The following is a 21,798-nucleotide window of genomic DNA, read 5'->3' as shown; positions in this document are numbered from 1 at the left end:
ATGACATGCTGTCTAGGGTACGCAAAGCTTAAGAGTGTTCCTATATACTTAGAAATGAAACGTGTATAATAACCATTGCAGTAGTGACAATGAAAATGAATAGGCTTCATTGTCAATACCATTCTAACTGATAAGTTTATTAAAAATGGTCTATAATAAAGAGTTGACACAATATCTTTGTTTCAAAAAATGATTAAAATTAAAAATTAAAAATGGTCAAAATAAAATATAAGTACAGCGATTGAGATGTAAAATTCATTAGTTTCTTCAACAACTGCTAGTCTTGTGGATGGTCTGAGAAATAGTGACAAAAGTGTTTTAATGTAAGTGAATCTTTTTGTTCTTTTTTGCTTTTGAAAGGGCGTTAACAACCTGATAGAAACGAGGAGACTTGAGTGGATGGGTAGTCAGATCAACCTGGTGATGAACAAATAATTTGATTGACTACGGATTCATTCATTTTTGGCGTGTAGGTATAGCCAGGCTGTCTTCTCGTTAACAGATTAGACGAAAAGTGAGACACAGTCATATCCTTGTTAGAAGAATCTCTCTAACTTTCAACCAAAAGGAACTTTTTAAATTCAAATCTCTTCAAAGTGACGATCTTCATCTTTTCTCATCGGATAAATTTCCATAAAAATATTTGAGTATTACTTACCGTAGAAGAAATTTTCCAAGAAAGAATCTGGAAAATCTTTGAGCAAAATTTGCCCAAATTTTACCGAAATCACTCTCTTTGAGGAAAAGAATTCTATATTTTGACTTTGAAGTTTTTAGCCGGTTTTTATAACCGTTAGAGAGATTTTTAAGATGTGAAAATTTCTTACACTGCTTGTACATACCTGCTACAAATTTATTTCCTTTCAACCTTTTTTGTTTTAATTTTTCAGAAAATCACCAAGTCAGTGAAGATGAAGAAAACAGTTCTTCTTTTTTTATTGGTGTGCCGAGTTTTTGGTCAAAATGTTGTGAAGAAGGCATCAATCGAGACACTGGATAATCTGGCTACTCAGATTCGAGAGAAAATCGATGGCAATCCACGTTTAGCAGCTGGGTTTGTGCGGTTATCATTCCATGATTGTGTTGGTGAAGATCGATGTGATGGATGCATCAATTACCAGGAGCCGGACAACGCTGGTATTCCTCGTTACACAGCTGTACTAAATGATCTTTACGAGCCTGTTAAAAATGATATTACCAGAGCTGATCTTTATGCTTATGCTGGCGTTGTTGCTGCTAATTATGCTTCTTCAAGAGATGCTGTTTTCGATATGACAAAATTCAAAGTTGGACGCCACGATTGTAGTGAATCTGGTGATGAAACAGATCTAGATGAGCATTTCCCGTCCAATAACTTTCAGAATGTAGAGGAGCTACATGCCTATTTCAACAAAGAGTTTGGTCTGTCTTTACAAGAAAGTGTAGCCTTGATGGGTGCTCATAGTCTTGGTCGTATGGAAACTGCAAATTCTGGATATGAAGGACCTTGGGTACCTGGAACTGGGCAAGATGTCTTAAACAGCGACTACTATCGTGAAGTGGTGAATGTTCCCTGGTTCCTTAAAACAATGCCAACAAATAGCGCCAAACATCAATGGCAACGCCGAGCACCAAGTCTTGGTGTAGGGAATTCACCTGGGCAGAATCGACAACCTGATAATGTACTTCTAAACACTGATGCTGCACTTGCTGTCAACCTTCAATTGAACCAAGACACTGGTGCCTTTCAGGATGGAGCTGAATGCGTCATGTGTCCACCAAATAGACGACCACCACCAGGAGGTATCCCATGTTGTGATGAAGACACACCAGGTCGTGAAATCTGTTCCCAATATATCACTGATAATCCAGGATGGATGTGTGATTGAGATTTTGAAGTTGCATTCTACAAGATGATTGATAACCCAGATGACGATCTTTCAGTACCAACAGCAGCTCCAAACAGGCTCCAACAGCAGCTCCAACAGCAGCTCCAACAGCAGCTCCAACAGCAGCTCCAACAGCAGCTCCAACAGCAGCTCCAACAGAAGCTCCAACAGAAGCCCCCGCCCCAGCAACGCCAAGCCCACCACGCTCAACACGCCCAAAGAAGAAAGAAGCTTCTGCTGAAAAGATAAATGAAGTGTTGCATGATCTTCAAGATGTTCTAAAAGAAGTCAAAAAAATGGTCTAAAAATGACACTACTCTAAGAACATGATTTGTGGTATAGCATATTCAAGAAGTTTTCAGAGAAGTTAAGGAGTTGGTCTAAAAATAGACATTTGCTATTAACAGTATATATGTTTCCTCTGTAAGGGATGTGCAACTTTATATTATTTCACTTTCACTATTTTCTTTCATTATTGTAATTTATTTACTTATATTTTAATAGCTTTTGTAAACAGCTTAACTGATAACACCCCCTTCTCACAGACTTGGTAGGATTTATTTCAGCCATACGGATAAAATTAACGGACTGCACGAACTCGATGGGAATTGATTTTCCCAAATTTTTTTTATGGCTCAAGATTTCTATTCTCTTGTTTTCAAGGCAGAAAATTCAGTGCAGATAGGAAAAAAGCATCATATTTTGCAGGTTGGGATTGTATTTTTTTGGTTATTTCGTTCCACCTTGTACGTTATTTTTGACAATTTTTCAAGTGGGAAGGGTTCCAAGTGGGTCTGTGAGAAGGGAGTGTCTGATACAATTTAAGTTTAAATTATTCTCATTATTTAAACATTTGATTACTAAATTCATTAAAAAACGTTTATTTCATAAATAATTGCACAGAGGAGTCCCATTGAGTCCTTTTTTATAAGAACCAGTAAAATTTTGCTGAGGTTCGGCTGTTCTTATTTTTTTGGTACTTTGAGCCTCAAATCGTTCTTATCCTTTTTATTGCCGACCCAAAAAAATATCAGCGTTTTGATTTGTCGATTGCATCGAGATATTTGCGATATTTCATATTTCTCTAGTATGGAAATATGACCGCGTTGACTTTTGGGGGACTGGGTAAGCGGTGGGAGAAAAATCAAACTTTCGGAGAAGCTAACTTGGGAGTCAAAGGGAAAAATGCAACAAATATATTTTTAGATTAACTTTTACTTTGGAGTTCTTCCATAAAAGACACTAAAATCAAATCTGATGAACTATAAGAAAATATAAAACTACTTGAGACCACCCAAATATTTTCAGCTTTTAGTATAAAATTCGTCCGTTTTGATAACCATAACATAAAAAAACTTGAAATTCTTGAATGTTTGCCAATAAGATTTCTCATAACATTGCACGGGAAGTGAAATGTCTTGTATTAAACCAAATGACGAGTGATTTTTATAAAAGTTCTCTCCTAATTCTCGTTCTCGACAACAACGTAGTCTACGTCCTTGACTTTTCAACTCAACAATCATTACATCTTCCTTTGACGATAATCAAGAAAGTATCCAAATTGTTTTGCTGTTGAAAAAATGTTGTTCTTTAACCATTATTACATACATTTCCATCATGGAACTCCTTTCCTCTGCTATTCTTTTCCATGCATCGAAACAAAAACATAGAAAAAGACTGAATGTTATCAATCTGATTAATCCAATGATGAAGGGTTTGTTCTCTATCGAAAGTACTCTTAGGTGCCAAAAACGCCCCCCCCCCCGCTTGTTAATTTTTCAAAAATTTTCCAACCCCCGGACCTTATTAGGACCCCCCCCCCCCGCTTATTAATTTTTAAGAATATTTTCAGCTGTCAAAGAGAAGGACCCTTATTTTTCTCTAAATAGCCTGATGTTAGCCTATATTTACCTTATTTTGGGTTTTCAGAAGTACAATTTTCAACCCCCCCGGCAATTAGGTCCTCCCCGTTTATTAAAATCTCGAAAATTTTCCAATCCCCCCCGTTTATTCGAACCCCCCCCGTTTATTTGGCACCTAAGAGTACACCATCTGCATTTTAATTTATCAATCTAGAAATTTTCAAATACATCTCTGAAAAATCTGCAACTCTTCAAAACAAAACTTCTGGATCGAAAATGATCGAAAATGCTTCTTTGTTTTGTTTTCGTGTGAATATTTTCGGCGGGAACATATCGAATGTTTTATTGTTCGAATCTAACTTTCGAATTAGATTTTCGAAGAAAAACATTCGAAACTACACAGAAGAAAGAAGCAAGGCGGAAGTATGTTTTAAAACAAAAACAAAAAGAAACTTATATCAGGACAATTTTTTTGAGTCGACAATAAATTAGTTATCAGATGACTTCTCGTGCAATACTCGATATTTTACTCGTTCCGAGATTTTACCGAAATTTTTCCATGCTTAAAGGCTTGGAAAAATATTACGGAAAAATCTCGGGACTCGTAAAATATCTCTCGTGTGGCCCTTCGAAGTCATGCGATAACTAGTACTTATTTATAGGGTTAATTGTGGTATTTGGGCGTTATACCCAATTTTTACCACTTTGAACCGTAAATTGCAAGAAATTGAGTAATTTTAGACCCAGCATTGTTCTTAAATTGGTCTTATTCTTTGGCAATTTTGAGTATAAACCCCGTATAAACTATTGGTCACCGAAACTATTGGTCACTACAAACAAAGCCTCATTTCATTACGCCTATCAAATGTTCTTATGAAAGAAAAAAGTGTTAGTTCGAAATATATTGGAATCTTTGCATCTTTGGGTCTTTCTTTGGTTGTCTTGAGTGAGAATTATGATTTCAGCATTTTTCATCGGATATTTCAAATTACTTGGGATTTGGATTTGCGAAGAGTTTAGTTGCTTCAAGGCTCTATTCGAAGCCCTATTCTAAGCTCTATTTAATATTTTTTTTCATCACGTTCTTTTTACAAGGCTAGCTCAAATAAAAATAATTTGGAAATAGTAAGAAATATCTAAAAATTGTCTCAGAAGTTCATTCACCTATAGGTGTGTCATAAGGTTAATTGACACCTCCTCTTTTGTTAATAACTTCGGAAAAAGAAATTGTTAAACAATAAAAGTAAATATTTTCTGAAAGCCCATTAAATTTTCTAAATGGTGTTGTTCATTAAAGAATTAGTTAGTTAGGGTAAGTTAGTTAATTAAGTAGTTAGGGTAGTTATTAACAGACCAAATTTTGACCTAGTTGCATTCAAAAGGCCTGAATTCACCCATAGCTTTGAGATATCGAGATTATTCTTTTTTTATATGATTCAGAAAAAGTTGGTCCAAAAAACAGTCTTAGAATTTTTTTATTTCCTGCACCCAAAAGCTATTACCCAAAAACGGTTTTTTGACGTCATAAATACTAAAAATTGATAATATCTCAAAGTTGTATTAATTAGCTCTTGTCATAGAAATAAAACAAGAAAGGTTAAGCGGCGTAAAGGCCCATTAGTGTTGGTAGTGTCAACATTTTTCCTTGGCAGGGTCACCATACAACTTAATTCTTACGAATATTCTTCCTCCCCAGAGAGGAGAGGAAGAACGCAATGCAGGGCGAAGGATAAAACCACCACTCGAGGCACCTTTCTGTAGAACCGAGCGTTATCGTGCCTCTTTCTTTCCTTTTTGCATAAATGAATGGAATAACCTCGGAGATCATATACGAAATCTTCCCACTATTAAGTCTTTCAAGCAAGCAATTCTCCGATTTCTCAGACCCAGTGCTAACTCAATTTTCAGAGCTAGTGACAACGATGGTGTTGTTCTCCTTAACCGATTAAGGGTAGGTTTCAGTCATCTTCGTGAGCATAAGTTCAGGCATAATTTTGCAGACACAGTTGACCCCTTCTGCAACTGTCGACAAAATTCAGTAGAAACAACACAGCATTTTTTGATGCATTGCTCTGATTACTCTAATGACAGACTTGTGATGTTTGACAGCCTTGACATAACCTTGTTTCCATTTAATCCCAAAATATTGTGTAGAATACTTCTTTATGGCGACCCCGATTTTAGCATTGTCCAAAATCACGATATATTGAGTATCACAATAAAATTTATCCGTGATACAAGCCGTTTTGGGGGACCGTTATTTTAGTCTTTTACTCTAACTGCTCTCCAAGCTCTTTTTGTTTTTGTTTTTTATTTTTTGTTAGTATTTATCCTCTGTAGTAAGTTTTTTTTTTCCCATGCATTTATCAATTGATTTATTAATTTATTGTTAGCTTAGTTTGGGTTCCTTCCTCCTGGCGGTATGATCTGGTGGTCCTTTTGCGGGAGGATAGGAAACCTTAGTTTTGTACTATTTGTTCGTGTTTCATATACTATAGGTAAAAAAAAAAAAAAAAAAAAAAATACAACTTAATTTATAGGGTAGGAATGAGTTCTTTTCGGGATGTAAAGCAACTCGCGTATGGCAAGCAATAAAGAAGTGATTACTTTAAATTTTTGGATATAAGTATTTGTCGCTGTCAGAAATAGAGAGATTCGATGACATCACTCAGAGGTATTAATTATATGTGGTTTTTTCTTATGCATGTGCACAATAGTCATTTAGATAATTCAATTTTTAGCCTGGACTCGTCAAATGATAATCGCGTGCATAGGCTCCGACAAAGAATCTGGCCACTTAAAGGGCAAAAATTTCAAAAGTTTTGATTAAGTCAGCAGAAATCCTACTTTTCGTTTTCTCGATTTTTTGCTGATGTTGTTAAAAATTCAAAAGTTCTTTATTTCAATCACAGGAGTTAAACAACTTATTGACGACTTTGATGAGTACTTTTTCTGACCTCATCATTATGACGTCAAAACCCATATTTTGGGTTAAAAACTTTTCTCGAGTACAAAAAATAATTTTAACACAGCAATTTCGTTAATGTTAATCGGAATACGCTTCTTTTGATGTTTAAATTAGCACACATAAACTATTGGTATTGAATTGCATCGGAACATGGAAAGGTTGGACGTACAATAACTCACTCGAGAAATAAAAGTTTCAAGTCCAAAGCAAACAGAAAAGCCCTCCCCCATAGTACCAAATAGGGTTAACTTTATTCTAATGGCTACATTGACGATTCTGGCTACATTGACGATTCTCGTAACATATCGTTTATCTGCGCATGTCACACGCTTCTCTACAAAGATATGGTGAATGTGATGATCTAACCTGGTTGTTCAGGGTTGAAAATGAAAGTGAAAGCGACTGATGTTTATTGCCACCACAGGGAGCAGAGGTTTGCATTAATAGCTTCACGCATAAGAAAGTTGGGCAACATCTCATAATTTTGCGTATGCGTTTGCGTGCATTTTTCAGTATTTGTGTTCCAGTGGCCATGGCTTTAGGTCACATCATTAGCTATAGATGATGTCAGTGATAAAAGCATTCATAAAAAGTTGGTTTGGTTATGGTGGTAGACATCTTGAATTTCACCCTGTTTCTAAAAGCTCTTTTATCTGTTTATTCAGTTATAAGCACATTCCAGCAATCCAATAGCACTACTTTTCTATAAACCTGTGAATTTGCTGAAAGGAAAAATAAATAAATTGAGTCCTTTTCAGACATTGAGATTGACTTATTTTCCATCCAGTGAACAGTTTTCCCCACAGTGCCGTAGGAAGCATTTTCTTATTGGGGGGCTGAAGTTTAGTGACACCGCGAGGGCAAACCATGCCTTGTGTGTGCAGTTACATTAAATACTTTCACAGAATGAAATGTATTGCCTATGTATTTAGATTAGCCTTAATTTTGTTCTAAACTGAACCTAATTTGGAAGTTAACGATTAAGGTTGAACTTGGCATAGAGCATCGACCACCTTTTATTATTTTAAGAGGATTACTCTTAAAGACTCCATGCTGAAGTCGGAATTTAGGAAGCCTTAAAAAATTGCCGTAATTATGCAATATTGTTCATTTACTCTTAGGTGCCAAATAAACGGCCCCACCTCCCGCTTGTCAATTTTTCGAAAATTTTCCAACCCCCTGGACCTTATTAGGACCCCCCCCCCCGTTTATTAATTTTTAAGAATATTTTCAGTTGGCAAAAAAAAGTCTGTATTTACCTTATTTTTGGGTTTTCAGAAGTACAATTTCCAACCCCCCCCCCCAGCAATTAGGTCCCCCCGATTATTAAAATTTCGAAAATTTTCGAACCCCCCCGTTCATTCGAACCCCCCCCCGTTTATTTGGCACCTAAGAGTAAGATTCATATATAACACCTTTCAGTGCCGTAGGAAGCATTTTCTTATTGAGGGGGGGGGGGCTGAAGTTTATTATAATGTGACAAAGTTCTAGGCGCACGAGGGCCTCTGGAACTGATCGTGATTATACGTATTTTACAATTGTCTTGTGTTGAATCTTTTCGGGTGTTAACTCCATGCAGTGTTGAGTCTTTCTTTGAAGACTTTGACTGTCTTTGCTTCAGCGACATCTTTTGGCAATTTATTCCAGGTTGGTATAGTTCGATAAAAGAAGGAATTCGTTTGTACACCACGGAGTCCATCGCTTCCAAAGTTTGGAATCATCTCAAAGTTGTGCCTTCTGTTTGGTCGCGTTCGACGGGCTATCTTGTTTGGGATGGTATCTTTTTCGTAATAGTTGATGTGCTTGTAAAGTTGGACCATGTCACAAAAGTGTCTTCTAAACTCGAGCGTAGGAAGATCTAATTCACGCAATCGTTCTTCATAAGACATATCACGACATTTTTGAACAAGTTTTGTTGCCCGTCTTTGTACTCCTTCAATCAGATTTACGTGTTTACGTAGAAACGGAGACTATACTGACTGAGCGTACTCCAGATGCGGGCGAACAAACGCACAATACAATGTTTTAAATGTACTTGTACTCATATTTACAAATCCTCGATTGATTATGCCAAGTATCGCGTTTGCTTTTTTGACTTGCTTTGCAATGTGTTCTTCAAATGTAAGTTCTGAGTCAATGAGGATTCCAAGATCTTTTTCTTCAAAGACGTGTTCCAATTGGCCTCCATCTAGGGAATATGGATGAGCATGTTTGATGTTTTCAAACTTTCCTAGCGTCAGAACGTGACACTTTTCAGGATGGAATAGTAATAGCCAGTCTTTCGACCATTCTACAAGTGTGTCTATATCATTCTGAAGGGAAACAGAGTCTTCGATGCAATTGACTTCTTTGAAGATTTTGGTATCATCAGCAAACAGTAGGGTCAATGAGATGACCTTTTCAGGAAGATCATTGATGTATAGCACGAACAGCATTGGTCCCAGTACACTACCCTGTGGAATACCACTGACTACAGGGTATGTAGTCGAGAAGGACTGGTTCACTTTTACTGATTGAGTTCGACCTGTTAGAAATGACGTTATCCATTTTAAGATTGAACCGTTGATGCCATATGCTGATAGTTTCTTGCATAGTCGACGGTGGGGTACAGTGTCGAAAGCCTTCGCAAAATCGAAGTAGACACTATCAACAACGTTTCCTTTAGAGATGCTCTCATAACATTTATCCAGATAGTACAAAAGCTGTGTCACGGTTGAACGGTTGTTAATGAAGCCATATTGTTTGTTCGATAAAAGATTATGATCAGAAAGGTGCTTCATGATATGTTTCCTCAGTATTGATTCCATTAATTTGCACACTACTGATGTCAAACTAACAGGTCGATAATTGACTGCCAAATTCTGAGGTCCCTTGTTTTTGTAAATAGGTGTGACATATGCCTCCTTCCATTTAGTGACACCGCGAGGGCCAACCGGGGGAAATTTTGAGTATTTAAAGGGACATTACAGTAGTAAAATGTAAACATTGCGCGAACCACGTGTCATTAAAGAGAACAATTAAAATCACATGTCCAAAACAAACTTGTAAAACAATTGAACAATCAAAATTAGCCATATTTGGTTTGATTTTTTATTTTGACATGTGACATTTGTTTTGATTTTGTATCCGCTGCATACAGTTTGTTTACAAATTTCGCAAGTACTGTTATGTCCCTTTAAGCTCTAGATAAGAGCACTGGAAACTAAACTGACAACTAAAATCGAAGAGGCAATGAATGCGAAACCTATAGATAACGAAACGAAAACACATTCAAAGAAAAGTTTTGCCGAAATCACGAAAACTGGTGACGAGTTAAATATATCCAGCATGAAACAAATACTTCGCAGCGAAAAATTCGAAGAACAAATGGAAGAACAGAAAAAGCAATCAAGGGAAGCTAACATCATCATCCATGGAGTAATGGTAACAGAGATGACAATGATTTCGTAAACGAACTCCTAAATGATTTTACAAACCAATTTGTCGACACCTGTTTCTGTAACAACCACTGATGCACCCACACCAAGACCTACCAAAGCACCAAAACCAGGCAGAAAGCCTGGCAAGAAAGGTAAGAAAGGAAAGAAGCGACAGGATTCATTTCACACCAAGAAATCACACAATGATGCCAAAAGTAACCGCATCAGACACCGAATTCAAAAATTGATGAAAGAGTTAAGAGAAGTCAGTGATCAGGTCAAGAAAATGAAAAATTACTAAGAACATTTTCAAGAAATGAAGAAAGTTTATTATCATATTTGATAAAATATTTTCAACTAATATCTGTTACACACTGTTGCAATTTTAACTGTAATTCTATGCATTTTAATACGTATTTCATTATCTTTTCACTTTATCAGCAATAATATATGTCTTTGTAGTCATAGAAACACAAACTGCAATAAATTTATTCATGAAACAGACCAGATTTGTTCTTCCATCCAGGAATCAGATTCGAACGAAAACCATTCCTACGCTCAATAAAATAGGAGTAAATGAGGCTGTGGAGGGTATTAATAGATTGATAAACATAACAATGAAAAATGCACCACCGTATCACGGACAATTTAAGCCCCACTGGAAAATTGATTTCGATTTCATACCCCTTTTGAAATTCAAGAGAAAAAATTGCACTTCAAAACCTTCCTCTTTTGAACAGTATGAATGTCTATTCCATTGAGATTTCGATGGAAGTGTTTTTTTTTACTGTAGGAGAAGATCTCACTAGAGCTGGGAGACAGGGGTGTATAAATTCTCCATCATAAACTCATGAAGCTATAAATTCCTATCTATTATTGGCTGACTCAACCAATTGTAATCACCTTTTCCGACTCCTTTAATTACTTGTAGTAAGATATTGATTATATCAATCAAATAGAGAAATATAAAATCCTTTAAAAAGGAACGACAGGGGGTGCACTGTCACTGCCAATATGGACCTCTGCTACGCTTAGACATCTTACCTTTGATTCCTTCTTTCATGAAGTGCCCACGCACATTACACGACTTCTCCCAGCTGGCACACAACGTTGTTTCAACGTTGTTCTAACGTTATATTGACGTTGTGAACGTTAGAAAAACGTCGAAACAACATTGTGTGCCAGCTGGGCTATTTTCTTTTATTTTCATAGTTTGATAAAACATTTAAGCTGATTTCTATCATACCGTTGCAATTCTAACTGTAATTCTATGCATTGCATTACGAATTTCATTATGTTTTCACTTTATTAACAAATATATGTCTTTGTAGTCATAGCAACACAAACTGCAATATTTATCCATGAAATAGATCAGAATTGTTTTTTCCGTCAAGGAATAAGAGTAAAACCGAAAAATTCCTAAGCTAAATGCCCCTAAATGATAAAGGATTGAAATGTCTTCGGGGAATCTACAATCAGCACCGAAATGTTTTGGCAATTTTGGGTAGTTTAACATTTTCAGAGTTTAAAGATTGGGCAAGAATTGCAGTTTCAGTACTTCCACTTTGTTTCATCGGATTTTTCGACTTGGGAGGGGTTAAGTGGCTTTCAGGCTTTATTCTCAGCCTTGTTAGAGCAAACTTCAGCTTTTAAATCCTGTGATCCTAAAGTCCTAAAACTTAAATCTAATGTTAAAACTCAGAATTAAAACTTTTCAAACCGTACGAAAGCACTTAATAATCATTTGCAGTTTTTAAATTTCGCAGCGAAATCCCCTTTGTCTGAAATATTTTGTCCATGATTGTACGTGTTAAAAAATAATGATGGAGATTGTTTTTCATGAGCAGATTGTAAATATACACCGCCGTGTCAATGACCCAGTGGGTTCCCCTGGCAAAATCACCCGAAATTTCGTCCCCAGTGGAAACATTACCAAACAATTTAAGCACTTTAAAACCTGGAACAATATGAATATCTGCCCCATTGAGATTTCGATAGCCATTTTAAACCTATAGTGGGAGAACATTTCACTGTGAGACAGGGGTGTAAAAATTATCCAGCATAAACTCTTGAACTTTAATCCCTGTCACAAATCCACCGCTATTAGTGGCTGTTTTCGTCGATTTTTATCGCCCTTTAATTAGCTTTATCATTTGTTAAGTTATTGATTATATCGATCAAATAGACGAAAATAAAATCCTTAAGAAAAGGAACGACAGGGGGATGTAGTATCAATGCCATAATGGACCCCCTACGCTAAGCTTCTCCTACGCTTCAACATCTTAGTCTTAATTCTTTCTTTCATTAAATTCAAAACACGTGGATTTTATTACAACATTTGCATTGCATCTATTTAAATGCATTTTTTAAAGCTATTTTTCTAAAGGATCGGTTTAATTTTTTTTTTAATCCTAAATGGTGAAAAAATAAGCTGATCACAGTGATATATACACCAATCCTTACTATAATAAACATTTTTAAACCTCAGAATCTTCCTCCTTGTTTTTTGAGTTGATTACATCTACACTTTTTTGGTTTATAAGAAAGTCAAAAATTATTGTCAAATCATCAAGATGTTTTTAATTTCAGCAGTTTTAACCCTTAAAGTATTCAATTTTATAATGCTCTGAAAATGTTCTAATTTTCACCATATTTTGAGTATTTCTAGGCAATTCCCTAAGAAATTGTGTGTTTTAAAAGGTTGCAAAGCCTTAAAATGTTATCAAATTTTTGTTTGGCCATCGGAGCCTTATGTTATTATATAGTTTTAAGAAAAGTGTAGAGCTTCTAATTCCTACCTACCAAACATTACATTTTCTATCCCTATTGGCATTTAGAATTTTCTTCTAATCCCCAATAGCTCGAATTCTCACCGGATCACTGATACAGTGGTGTTTGTTGTGAAGTTTCTTTTAGAAAATAAAACCGTAAGAATACAGGTACTGATTTATTTTTGGGAAAACAAGTGATTTTGAGAAATTATGGTTAGGGTAATGGTAGGGCCGGGGGGGGGGTAGGTGGGTAGGTTTACTTAGGCAAAAATAGGTGCTGGGTATGTGCGGACGGTAAGGGTCGGGTTTTTCACCTTTCAAAGTCTCTCTAAGGGTTACAAAAATCAGGAAATTTCAAAGTAGTCTCTCTAAGGGTGGGAAAAATCACGATTTTTAGAAAAAAAATTTGATTTTGAGAGAAAAAATTACAAAAAAGTCTCACTAAGGGTAGGAAATTTTTGAAAATCAGAGAAAATTTTTCGAAAAAGTCTCTCTAAGGGTCACTTTTTCACTAAAATTTGGTCTCTCTAAGGGTCGGTTTTCGGAGGTCCCGTCCGCACATACCCCTCATTCAGCAACCCTAGTCCCCCCCCCCGGGTGGTAGGGGTAAATTACAAGGGGCGTCTGAAGTAACTATCCGAGGAAAGATTGTCTAAATACCCTTGAAAAAACGTCAGTACAATATTAAACGGGTGCATGTACCTCTTACCTGTCAGAAAATAATGAAGGAATAGCCTTTATAGTCAATCAGCAAAGCTGACGTTATAATTCGCTTTTGAGATTTGAGTTTTTTGAGGCAAAAAGAAAAACTTTGTGACAAAGAAAAGATTACTCTCATGGAGTAACAGGGAAAACCATGCGAGAACACCATAGTCAAGAATTAATGAATTTGATAAAGAAAGTCGAATTTGTCATCAGCAGTTGGCGTTATAACAATACCAAAACGAGTAGGCCATTATATACAAAACATTATATTAATAAAGAGATAAAATACACAAAATGTGAGTAATCAACCTTTTCAGGGAGGGGAGACATTTTTGACTGAGAATTTAGATCCACTCTTTTTTTGTCTGAATTTGCCAAATATTTGGACGGAATAGCGGAACCCAGGTCCACTGTCAAAGCATGGAGGTATAAAGAAACAGGAGAAGTATGTTATTGTAACTAAGCTCTCCCTACGATCAAAAAAGTTACGTGTTTGCATGCTCATAATCTCATATATCGTGCATTTTTTATGAGCTCTTTTATCCATAGTTGAAATCTTATTGCCTCAAATTAGTTGAGACGAGATTCATTGTTTCTGACATCAGTGTAAGAAAATATTTGGACTAAAAAAAAGCCTGCAAACTGTCTGGCAATCCTTCATCAAATGATAAGATTTTTCGATCAATGTTTTCTTTAAGGTGATCTCTATTACTTGATACTTTCCTCCAAAATTCTCCAGCGACTTTATTTCTACAAATTGAGTCTGGAATCGTGTGTGTTTATAAAGGACTTTGTATTTTCTAGGTTAAGAAAATATCTTAAAATTTAACGGATAGTGAAATGGAACATAAACTTGTTTTGTGGGGCTAAGTTTTATTTAATTCGTGTTTATAGAAGGCTAGAATCTTCAATACTGATAGTTAGAATGTTTAGAGCAAACTTGAGTTCTAAAAAGTCGTATTTTCATCGGGCGAGCTTAGAATTTCTTTTGATACATTTGATACATTTGATACATTATACCGTACATCCTGTGCCCAAGTTCAGGAGTTGCCATAAAGCCATTATGTAATAACCGGGAGGGCACATTGCTATACTTTGATACATTTTATAACAGAAATCAAAAGACTTTAGCAACCAATTAACAACACATTAAACTCCTGTTTTTCTTTATACCTCCATGGTCAAATATGGAAAAATCTAGGCTGTTTCCGTCCAGAAAAATGGAATTTATGGCAAAAAATAGGTTAAAATTTCATTACTGCCACCAAATAGTCAAGATTTTTGAACTTTCTCAAGAACTTCCATTTTTAAAGAAATTTTTCAGTAGCGGATTCGGATTCTTTTTCTGACGTTGTGGAAGAAATTTTGAAAAGAAAACGAGGGAATAGTGGAATTATGCAATCCTTTGAAACCAGCGCCTTTTCATACACCAGCTTCCATACAATATTCATTTATTAAAGGTTTTATTTTTTTTACATAAGTGTTCCCGTCTAATATCACAGACACATATTTCATATCAGGGGAGTGTCTGCCATTATGCTGATACAAGCGAAAACATGTTTTTCTTTTCCGCTTTCTGACTAATTTTGCTCAACATACGTGTCAATCCAATTTGAAAAATCTTGTGAATAGCAGACCGCTATGCAAACGTCATGATTATTATTTTTAACATTTGACCGAAATTCAATTCCACAATCCTTTTCATTTTGATTCGTAATGCGTGCAAATTATTATTTCTGTATTGTAAAAAAGTGTAATTGACTTTCAAAAGCAATTAATGCAAACGATGATGGGATTAAAACTCGGACAAACAGTAATTTTGATGTCTATCTTTAAAATCAGTGCGGTATACTATTAAAATTGATGAGTAAGCAAAAAATATCACTCTTATTTAAAAACAAAACCTTTAAACATTTTAATGACGTTCTATATACTCTATGCAATACATGGGAGTTGTTTTGACCCTTTGTAGTACTACTTAACCGAATTAGTCATTCAGCAGGATGATAACATTACTACAACGTTTATCTAACGTTCGATTGACGCAACGTCAGATAAGTGTTGAAACAACGTTATGTGCATGTTACTTTAGGCATACCGCACACAAGAATGGGCGATAAAAAAGAATGACTCTTTTCGATGGTCTTTTAAATGCCTTGCTTTTTAAGACAGATTAATATATTTTACACTTGTACTGCTAATAGCATAAATCGTAAATGCTCCTGATTTTATTGAAGGGATGCTCTATTAGAACGTCTGAAAGCTTTGTATAATAACCATTGCAGTAGTGACAATAGAAGTAAACAGGCTTCATTGTCAATACCATACTGACTTATAAAGTTTATTAAAATTGGTCAAAGTATATAAGTACAGCGATTGAGATGTAAAATTCATTAGTTTATTCAACAACTGCTAGTCTTGTGGATGGTCTGAGAAGTAGTGCCAAAAGTGTTTTAATGTAAGTGAATCTTTTTGTTCTTTTTTGCTTTTGAAAGGGCGTTAACAACCTGATAGAAACGAGGAGACTTGGGTGGATGGGTAGTCAGATCAAACTGGTGATGAACAAATAATTTGATTGACTGCGGATTCAGGAAAATGTTTTGATCACCGGGGCTAAGGTAGAGCAGACTTCTGCGCTCGTATTTTGATTATATTATTCATTTTTGACGTGTACGTATAGCCAGGCTGTCTTCTCGCTAATAGATTAGACGAAAAGTGAGACACAGCCATATCCTTGTTAGAAGAATCTCTCTAACTTTCCACCAAAAGAAAATTTTTAAATTCAAATCTCTTCAAAGTGACGATCTTCATCTCTTCTCATCGGATAAATGTCCATAAAAATATTTGAGTATTACTTACCTTAGAAGAAATTTTCCAAGAAAGAATCTGGAAAATCTTTGAGCAAAATTAGCCCAAATTTTTCCGAAATCACGATCCTATGACTCCCTTTGAGGAAAAGAATTCTATATTTTCCTGACTTTGAAGTTTTTAGCCGGTTTTATAACCACTAGAGAGATTTTTAAGGTGTGAAAATGTCTTACACTGCTTGTACATACCTGCTACAAATTTATTTCCCCTCAACCTTTTGGTTTTAATTTTTCAGAAAATCCACAAGTCAGTGAAGATGAAGAAAGCAGTTCTTCTTTTGTTATTGGTGTGCCAAGTTTTTGGTCAAAATGTTGTGAAGAAGGCATCAATCGAGACACTGGCTCGAGTGGAAACTGAGATTCGGGGAAAAATCGATGGTAACCCGCGTTTAGCAGCTGGATTTGTGCGTTTATCTTTCCACGATTGTGTTGGCAAAGGTCGATGTGATGGATGTATCAATTACCAGGAGCCGGACAACGCTGGTATTCCTCGTTACACAGAAGTACTAAATGATCTTTACGATAAATTCTTCAAAAATGATATCACCAGAGCTGATCTTTATGCTTATGCTGGCGTTGTTGCTGCTAATCATGCTTCTTTAAGAGATGCTGTTTTCGATATGACAAAATTCAAAGTTGGACGCCACGATTGTAGTGAATCTGGTGATGAAACAGATCTAAATGAGCATTTCCCGTCAAATAACTTCCAAAATGTGCAGGAACTACATGCTTATTTCAACAAAGAGTTTGGTCTATCTTTAAACGAAAGTGTAGCCTTGATGGGTGCTCATAGCCTTGGTCGTATGGAAACTGCAAATTCTGGATATGAAGGACCTTGGGTACCTGGAACTGGGCAAGATGTCTTAAACAGCGACTACTATCGTGAAGTGGTGAATGTTCCCTGGTTCCTTAAAACAATGCCAACAAATAGCGCCAAACATCAGTGGCAACGCCGAGCACCAAGTCTTGGTGTAGGGAATTCACCTGGGCGGAATCGACAACCTGATAATGTACTTCTAAACACTGATGCTGCACTTGCTGTTAACCTTCGATTGAACAAAGACACTGGTGCTTTTCAGGATGGAGCTGAATGTGTCATGTGTCCACCAAATGGACCACCACCACCAGGACGTATCCCATGTTGTGATGAAGACACAGAAGGTCGTGGAAAATGTATCGAATATGTCGATGATAATTCAGGATGGATGAAAGATTTTGAAGTTGCATTCTACAAGATGATTGATAACCCAGATGATGATCTTTCAGTACCAACAGCAGCTCCAACAGCAGCTCCAACAGCAGCTCCAACAGCAGCTCCAACAGCAGCTCCAACAGCAGCTCCAACAGAAGCCCCCGCCCCAGCAACACGCCCACCACGTGGTGGTGGTCGTGGAGGTGGCAGAGGTGGCCGCCGCAGTGACCAAATAAAGAAGAAAGAAGCTTCTGCTGAAAAGATAAATGAAGTGTTGCATGATCTTCAAGATGTTCTAAAAGAAGTCAAGAAAATGGTCTAAAAATGACACTACTCTAAGAACATGATTTGTGGTATAGCATATTCAAGAAGTTTTCAGAGAAGTTAAGGAGTTGGTCTAAAAATAGACATTTGTTATGAACAGTATATATGTTTCCTCTGTAAGGGATGTGCAACTTTATATTATTTCACTTTCACTATTTTCTTTCGTTATTGTAATTTATTTACTTATATTTTAATAGCTTTTGTAAACAGCTTAACTGATAACACCCCCTTCTCACAGACTTGGTAGGATTTCAGCCAGTAGGGATAAAGTTTAACGGACTGCACGAACTCGATGCGAATTGATATTTCCAATATTTTTATGGCTGGAGATTTCAATTCTCTTGTTTCAAGGCAGAAAATTTAGTGCGGATAGGAAAAAAGCATCATATTTTGCATCGAAGATTGTTTATTTTGGTTCTTTTACACCGGGGACGATGTGTTATACAATTTTTTCAGTGGGAAGGGTTCCCAGTGGGTCTGTGAGAAGGGAGTGTCTGATACTACTTAAGTTTTAATTTGTCTCATTATTTAATCATTTGATTTGTAAAAGTTCATTAAAAAAAAATTCTTTTCTTTTTTATCTAATTCCTTATGTTTCAATAAATTCATAAATAATTGCATCGATGAGTCCCATGGAGTCCTTTCTTCACGAAAACCAGTAAAATGTTGCTGCGGCTTGGCTGTTCTTATTTTTTTTGTACTTTGAGCCTCAAATTGTTCTCATCATTTTTTATTTACAGGGTTAATTGTGGTATTTTAGGTGTTATACCCAATTTTTACCACTTTGACCTGTAAATTGCAAGAAATTGAGTAATTTTAGACCCAGCATTGTTCTTAAATTGTTCTTATTTTTTGGCAATTTTGAGCCTCATTACTCTTATAAAATGTTCATGAAAGAAAAAAGTGTAAGTTTGAAATATATTGGGATCTTTGTATCTTTGGGTCTTTCGTTGTTTTTTTCAGAATGAAAAATTTGAGTGAGAATTGTGAGTTTGGCATTTTTCATCGGATATTTCAAATTGCTTGGGATTTGGATTTGTGAAGAGTTTAGTGGCTTCAAGGCTCTATTCTAAGCCCTATTCTAAGCTATATTTAATAATTTTTTTCATCATGTTCTTTTTCCAAGATTAGCTCAAATAAAAATAATTTGGAAATAGTAAGAAATATCTAAAAATTGTCGCAGAAGTCCATTCGCCTCTAGGTGTGTCATAAGGTTCATTGACAACTTCTCTTTCGTTAATAACTTCCAAAATAGAAATTTTTAACCAATGAAGGTGTATATTTTCTGAAAGCCCATAAAATTTCCTAAATGATTGTCTTCATTAAAATCTTATTTAGTATACTGAATAAGAGAAATTATTAAAAAGCCAAATTTTGACCTAGTTACATTCAAAAGGCCTGAACTCACTCATAACTTTGAGATGTCGATTATTGTTTTTTATATTATTCAGAAAAAGTTGGTCCAGAAAACAGTATTAGGATTTTTTTTATTTCTTGCACTCAAAAGCTATTACCCAAATAAAAAAACACGGTTTTTGACGTCATAAATACTAAAATTGATAATATGCACCACTGCAATGAACTCACGAAATTATGCAGCTTTTCTGTTTTTGTTCCACCCAATACGTCACTTTTTCTATTGTTTAAGTGACGTATTGGGTGGAAAGTTTTAAAAGTTTTCAGAAGATTCCCCAGTTGTGCATATTATAAATATCTCAAAAAGTACTCATTAAAACCAATTCAAATTACCCCCATAAATTGTATTATTTAGCTCTTGTGATAGAAATAAAACAAAAAAGGCTAAGTGGCGTAAAGGCCCAGTAGTGTTGGTAGCGTCAGCATATTTTTTCCGTTGCAGAGTCGCTATACAGAGTGTCCGGAAAAAAGTATAGAGTCATACCACTTCTATAGAAAGAAAGTTCTTGTGTGTGTTTCACTAAATTTGCAATGTCTATCCAAATTTCTCTCTGTGTCATATTAAGGGCTCTGACCATAATGAATTTTTAATATTTGCCACGTACAAAATATAAATTTCTACTTGATGTAGCACACAAAACTATGGCATGTTATACATCATCTGAAAATTTAAGAATCGCAATGAAAAATTTGACGAAGAAGAAAATGAAGACTTTTGCAAAGAAGAGTATTTCAACTTTGAAAGAGCTATTTTCGGAGAAGAAAAAATCTTTTGAAAAATCTTTTGCGGTAGATGATGTATCTTTTACCGAACTAAATAAAGATTTTCAGAAATTTTTTCTAAAAGCTTATTTTTCTCAAAATCTTAGGTAGTGCTTTTTGACAAATTTTCATGGTTCCAACTATGTCATTTCAACTGTTCCAACATGACACCCTGTACAACTTAATTTACAGAAGTGAGTAGAACAACTCGAGTGGAGCAAGCAATAAAGAAGTAATTTGCTTTAATTATTTCTTACTGTTTGAAATGGAGAGGTTTGATCACTTCACTCTTAATTATTAATCATGTGTGGTTTTTCTTACGCAAGCAATTTCGTTAATGTTAATCGGAATACGCTTCTTTTGATGTATAAATTAGCACACATAAACTATTGGTATTGAATTGCATCGGAACATGGAAAGATTGGACGACCTTAACTCACTCAAGAGATATAAGGCTGCGTTTAGACCAACTGGCATTTGTAATTTAGCATTTGCTCATGAGGGATTCGATTTTAATAGCTTTTCCATTGTATTTTCTGTCATGGCATTTAAGGAATCGTCTTTTTAGAGTCATTACTGAAAAGGTGATTCCCTCAAGTTCAACTTTGACAGATCAAGCAGTGAAAAGCATGGAATTTCTCAAAAGCTGCAGTCATTAAGACTGAAACTTTTTGCCGTAGGGCTAGGCTATCTACAGGGTGTCCCTGATAAAAGTATCGAGTTTGAACATGCGATTGAGTAAAAAAGTTTGTGTGTGTTATCGCTAAAATATAAGAACGTTCTCCATCACATAGGCTCATTACATTATTGTTACGTAATGACAAAGAAAAAAGAGGGAGAGCTTAAAATACAATTTTGTGAATACACACTTAAAACTTTCCACTCAATCGCATGTTCAAACTCGATACTTTTATTAGGGACACCCTGTATAGAAAGAACTGAATAAAAAACGTGCAAATACTAAAAAAATCAAAAATGTCATTTTTTCTCTTTGTTTTGGTTCCTTTGTTTGATTTGAAATGCCAGAAAAGGGGATTCCTTTGCTCAAAATGGCATTTCAAATACCAACGAAATGCCAACATGCTGACATCATTAGGCATTTGACAAACCGAACAATTGCGTGGAACAATAGAATTCAAAAGAATACTGCAAGCAATTACAAATGCCAGGCTGGTCTAAACGCAGCCTAAGTTGTGAATTTATAGAAAATTTCAAGTCCAAAGCTCTATTATCTCATCAATCATCAACATTAGTTTAACCACCGAATAGAAAAAGCCCCCCCCCTCCCCCATAGTACCAAATAGGGTTAACTTTATTCTAATGGCTACATTGACAATTCTCGTAACATATCGTTTATCTGCGCATGTCACACGCTTCTCTACAAAGATATGGTGAATGTGATGATCTAACCTGGTTGTTCAGCCAGTTCTCTTACGGAGCCATGGTCTTTAGAATGAATACGTGCCATGCGCGGAGTATCAGAATCTGCTCGGAGATTATCTGGTACCAGATTTGGAAATAAGCTATGACACGCTTTGCTCTGAAGGTCGGGCATATTTTAACATCTGGAAGGTTTGTATTACGCGATTTGACTTGACCGCGTTTAAAAATTTTGCTCGGAGCTTGGAAATGATCGACAGCAAG

At 35.7% G+C, this 21,798-nt stretch overlaps 2 protein-coding genes across 3 annotated transcripts; both read left to right on the top strand.

Moving 5' to 3' along the window:
- The first annotated feature begins 215 nt into the window (after positions 1-215).
- LOC136811969 (putative ascorbate peroxidase) lies at positions 216-18,603 on the top strand. 2 transcript variants are annotated; one of them, XM_067068576.1, is made up of 2 exons: positions 216-323; positions 16,697-18,603. In XM_067068576.1, the coding sequence occupies exon 2, from the start codon at positions 16,718-16,720 to the stop codon at positions 17,972-17,974; it is 1,257 nt and encodes a 418-aa protein (XP_066924677.1). In that variant the 5' UTR covers positions 216-323; positions 16,697-16,717; the 3' UTR covers positions 17,975-18,603. The 2 variants fall into 2 exon arrangements, with proteins under 2 accessions (XP_066924677.1, XP_066924676.1); XM_067068575.1 differs by lacking the exon at positions 216-323 and adding an exon at positions 15,961-16,051.
- LOC136811943 (putative ascorbate peroxidase) lies at positions 912-1,868 on the top strand. The gene has a single exon (XM_067068552.1). The coding sequence runs from the start codon at positions 912-914 to the stop codon at positions 1,866-1,868; it is 957 nt and encodes a 318-aa protein (XP_066924653.1).
- Positions 18,604-21,798: the final 3,195 nt, after the last annotated feature.

This window comes from Clytia hemisphaerica, unplaced genomic scaffold (assembly GCF_902728285.1).
Source record: "Clytia hemisphaerica strain Z4C2 unplaced genomic scaffold, Clytia hemisphaerica genome assembly, whole genome shotgun sequence".
Taxonomy (NCBI): Eukaryota; Metazoa; Cnidaria; class Hydrozoa; order Leptothecata; family Clytiidae; genus Clytia; species Clytia hemisphaerica.
Note: the sequence above shows the minus strand (reverse complement) of the source record. Positions and strands in the feature narration are given on the sequence as shown.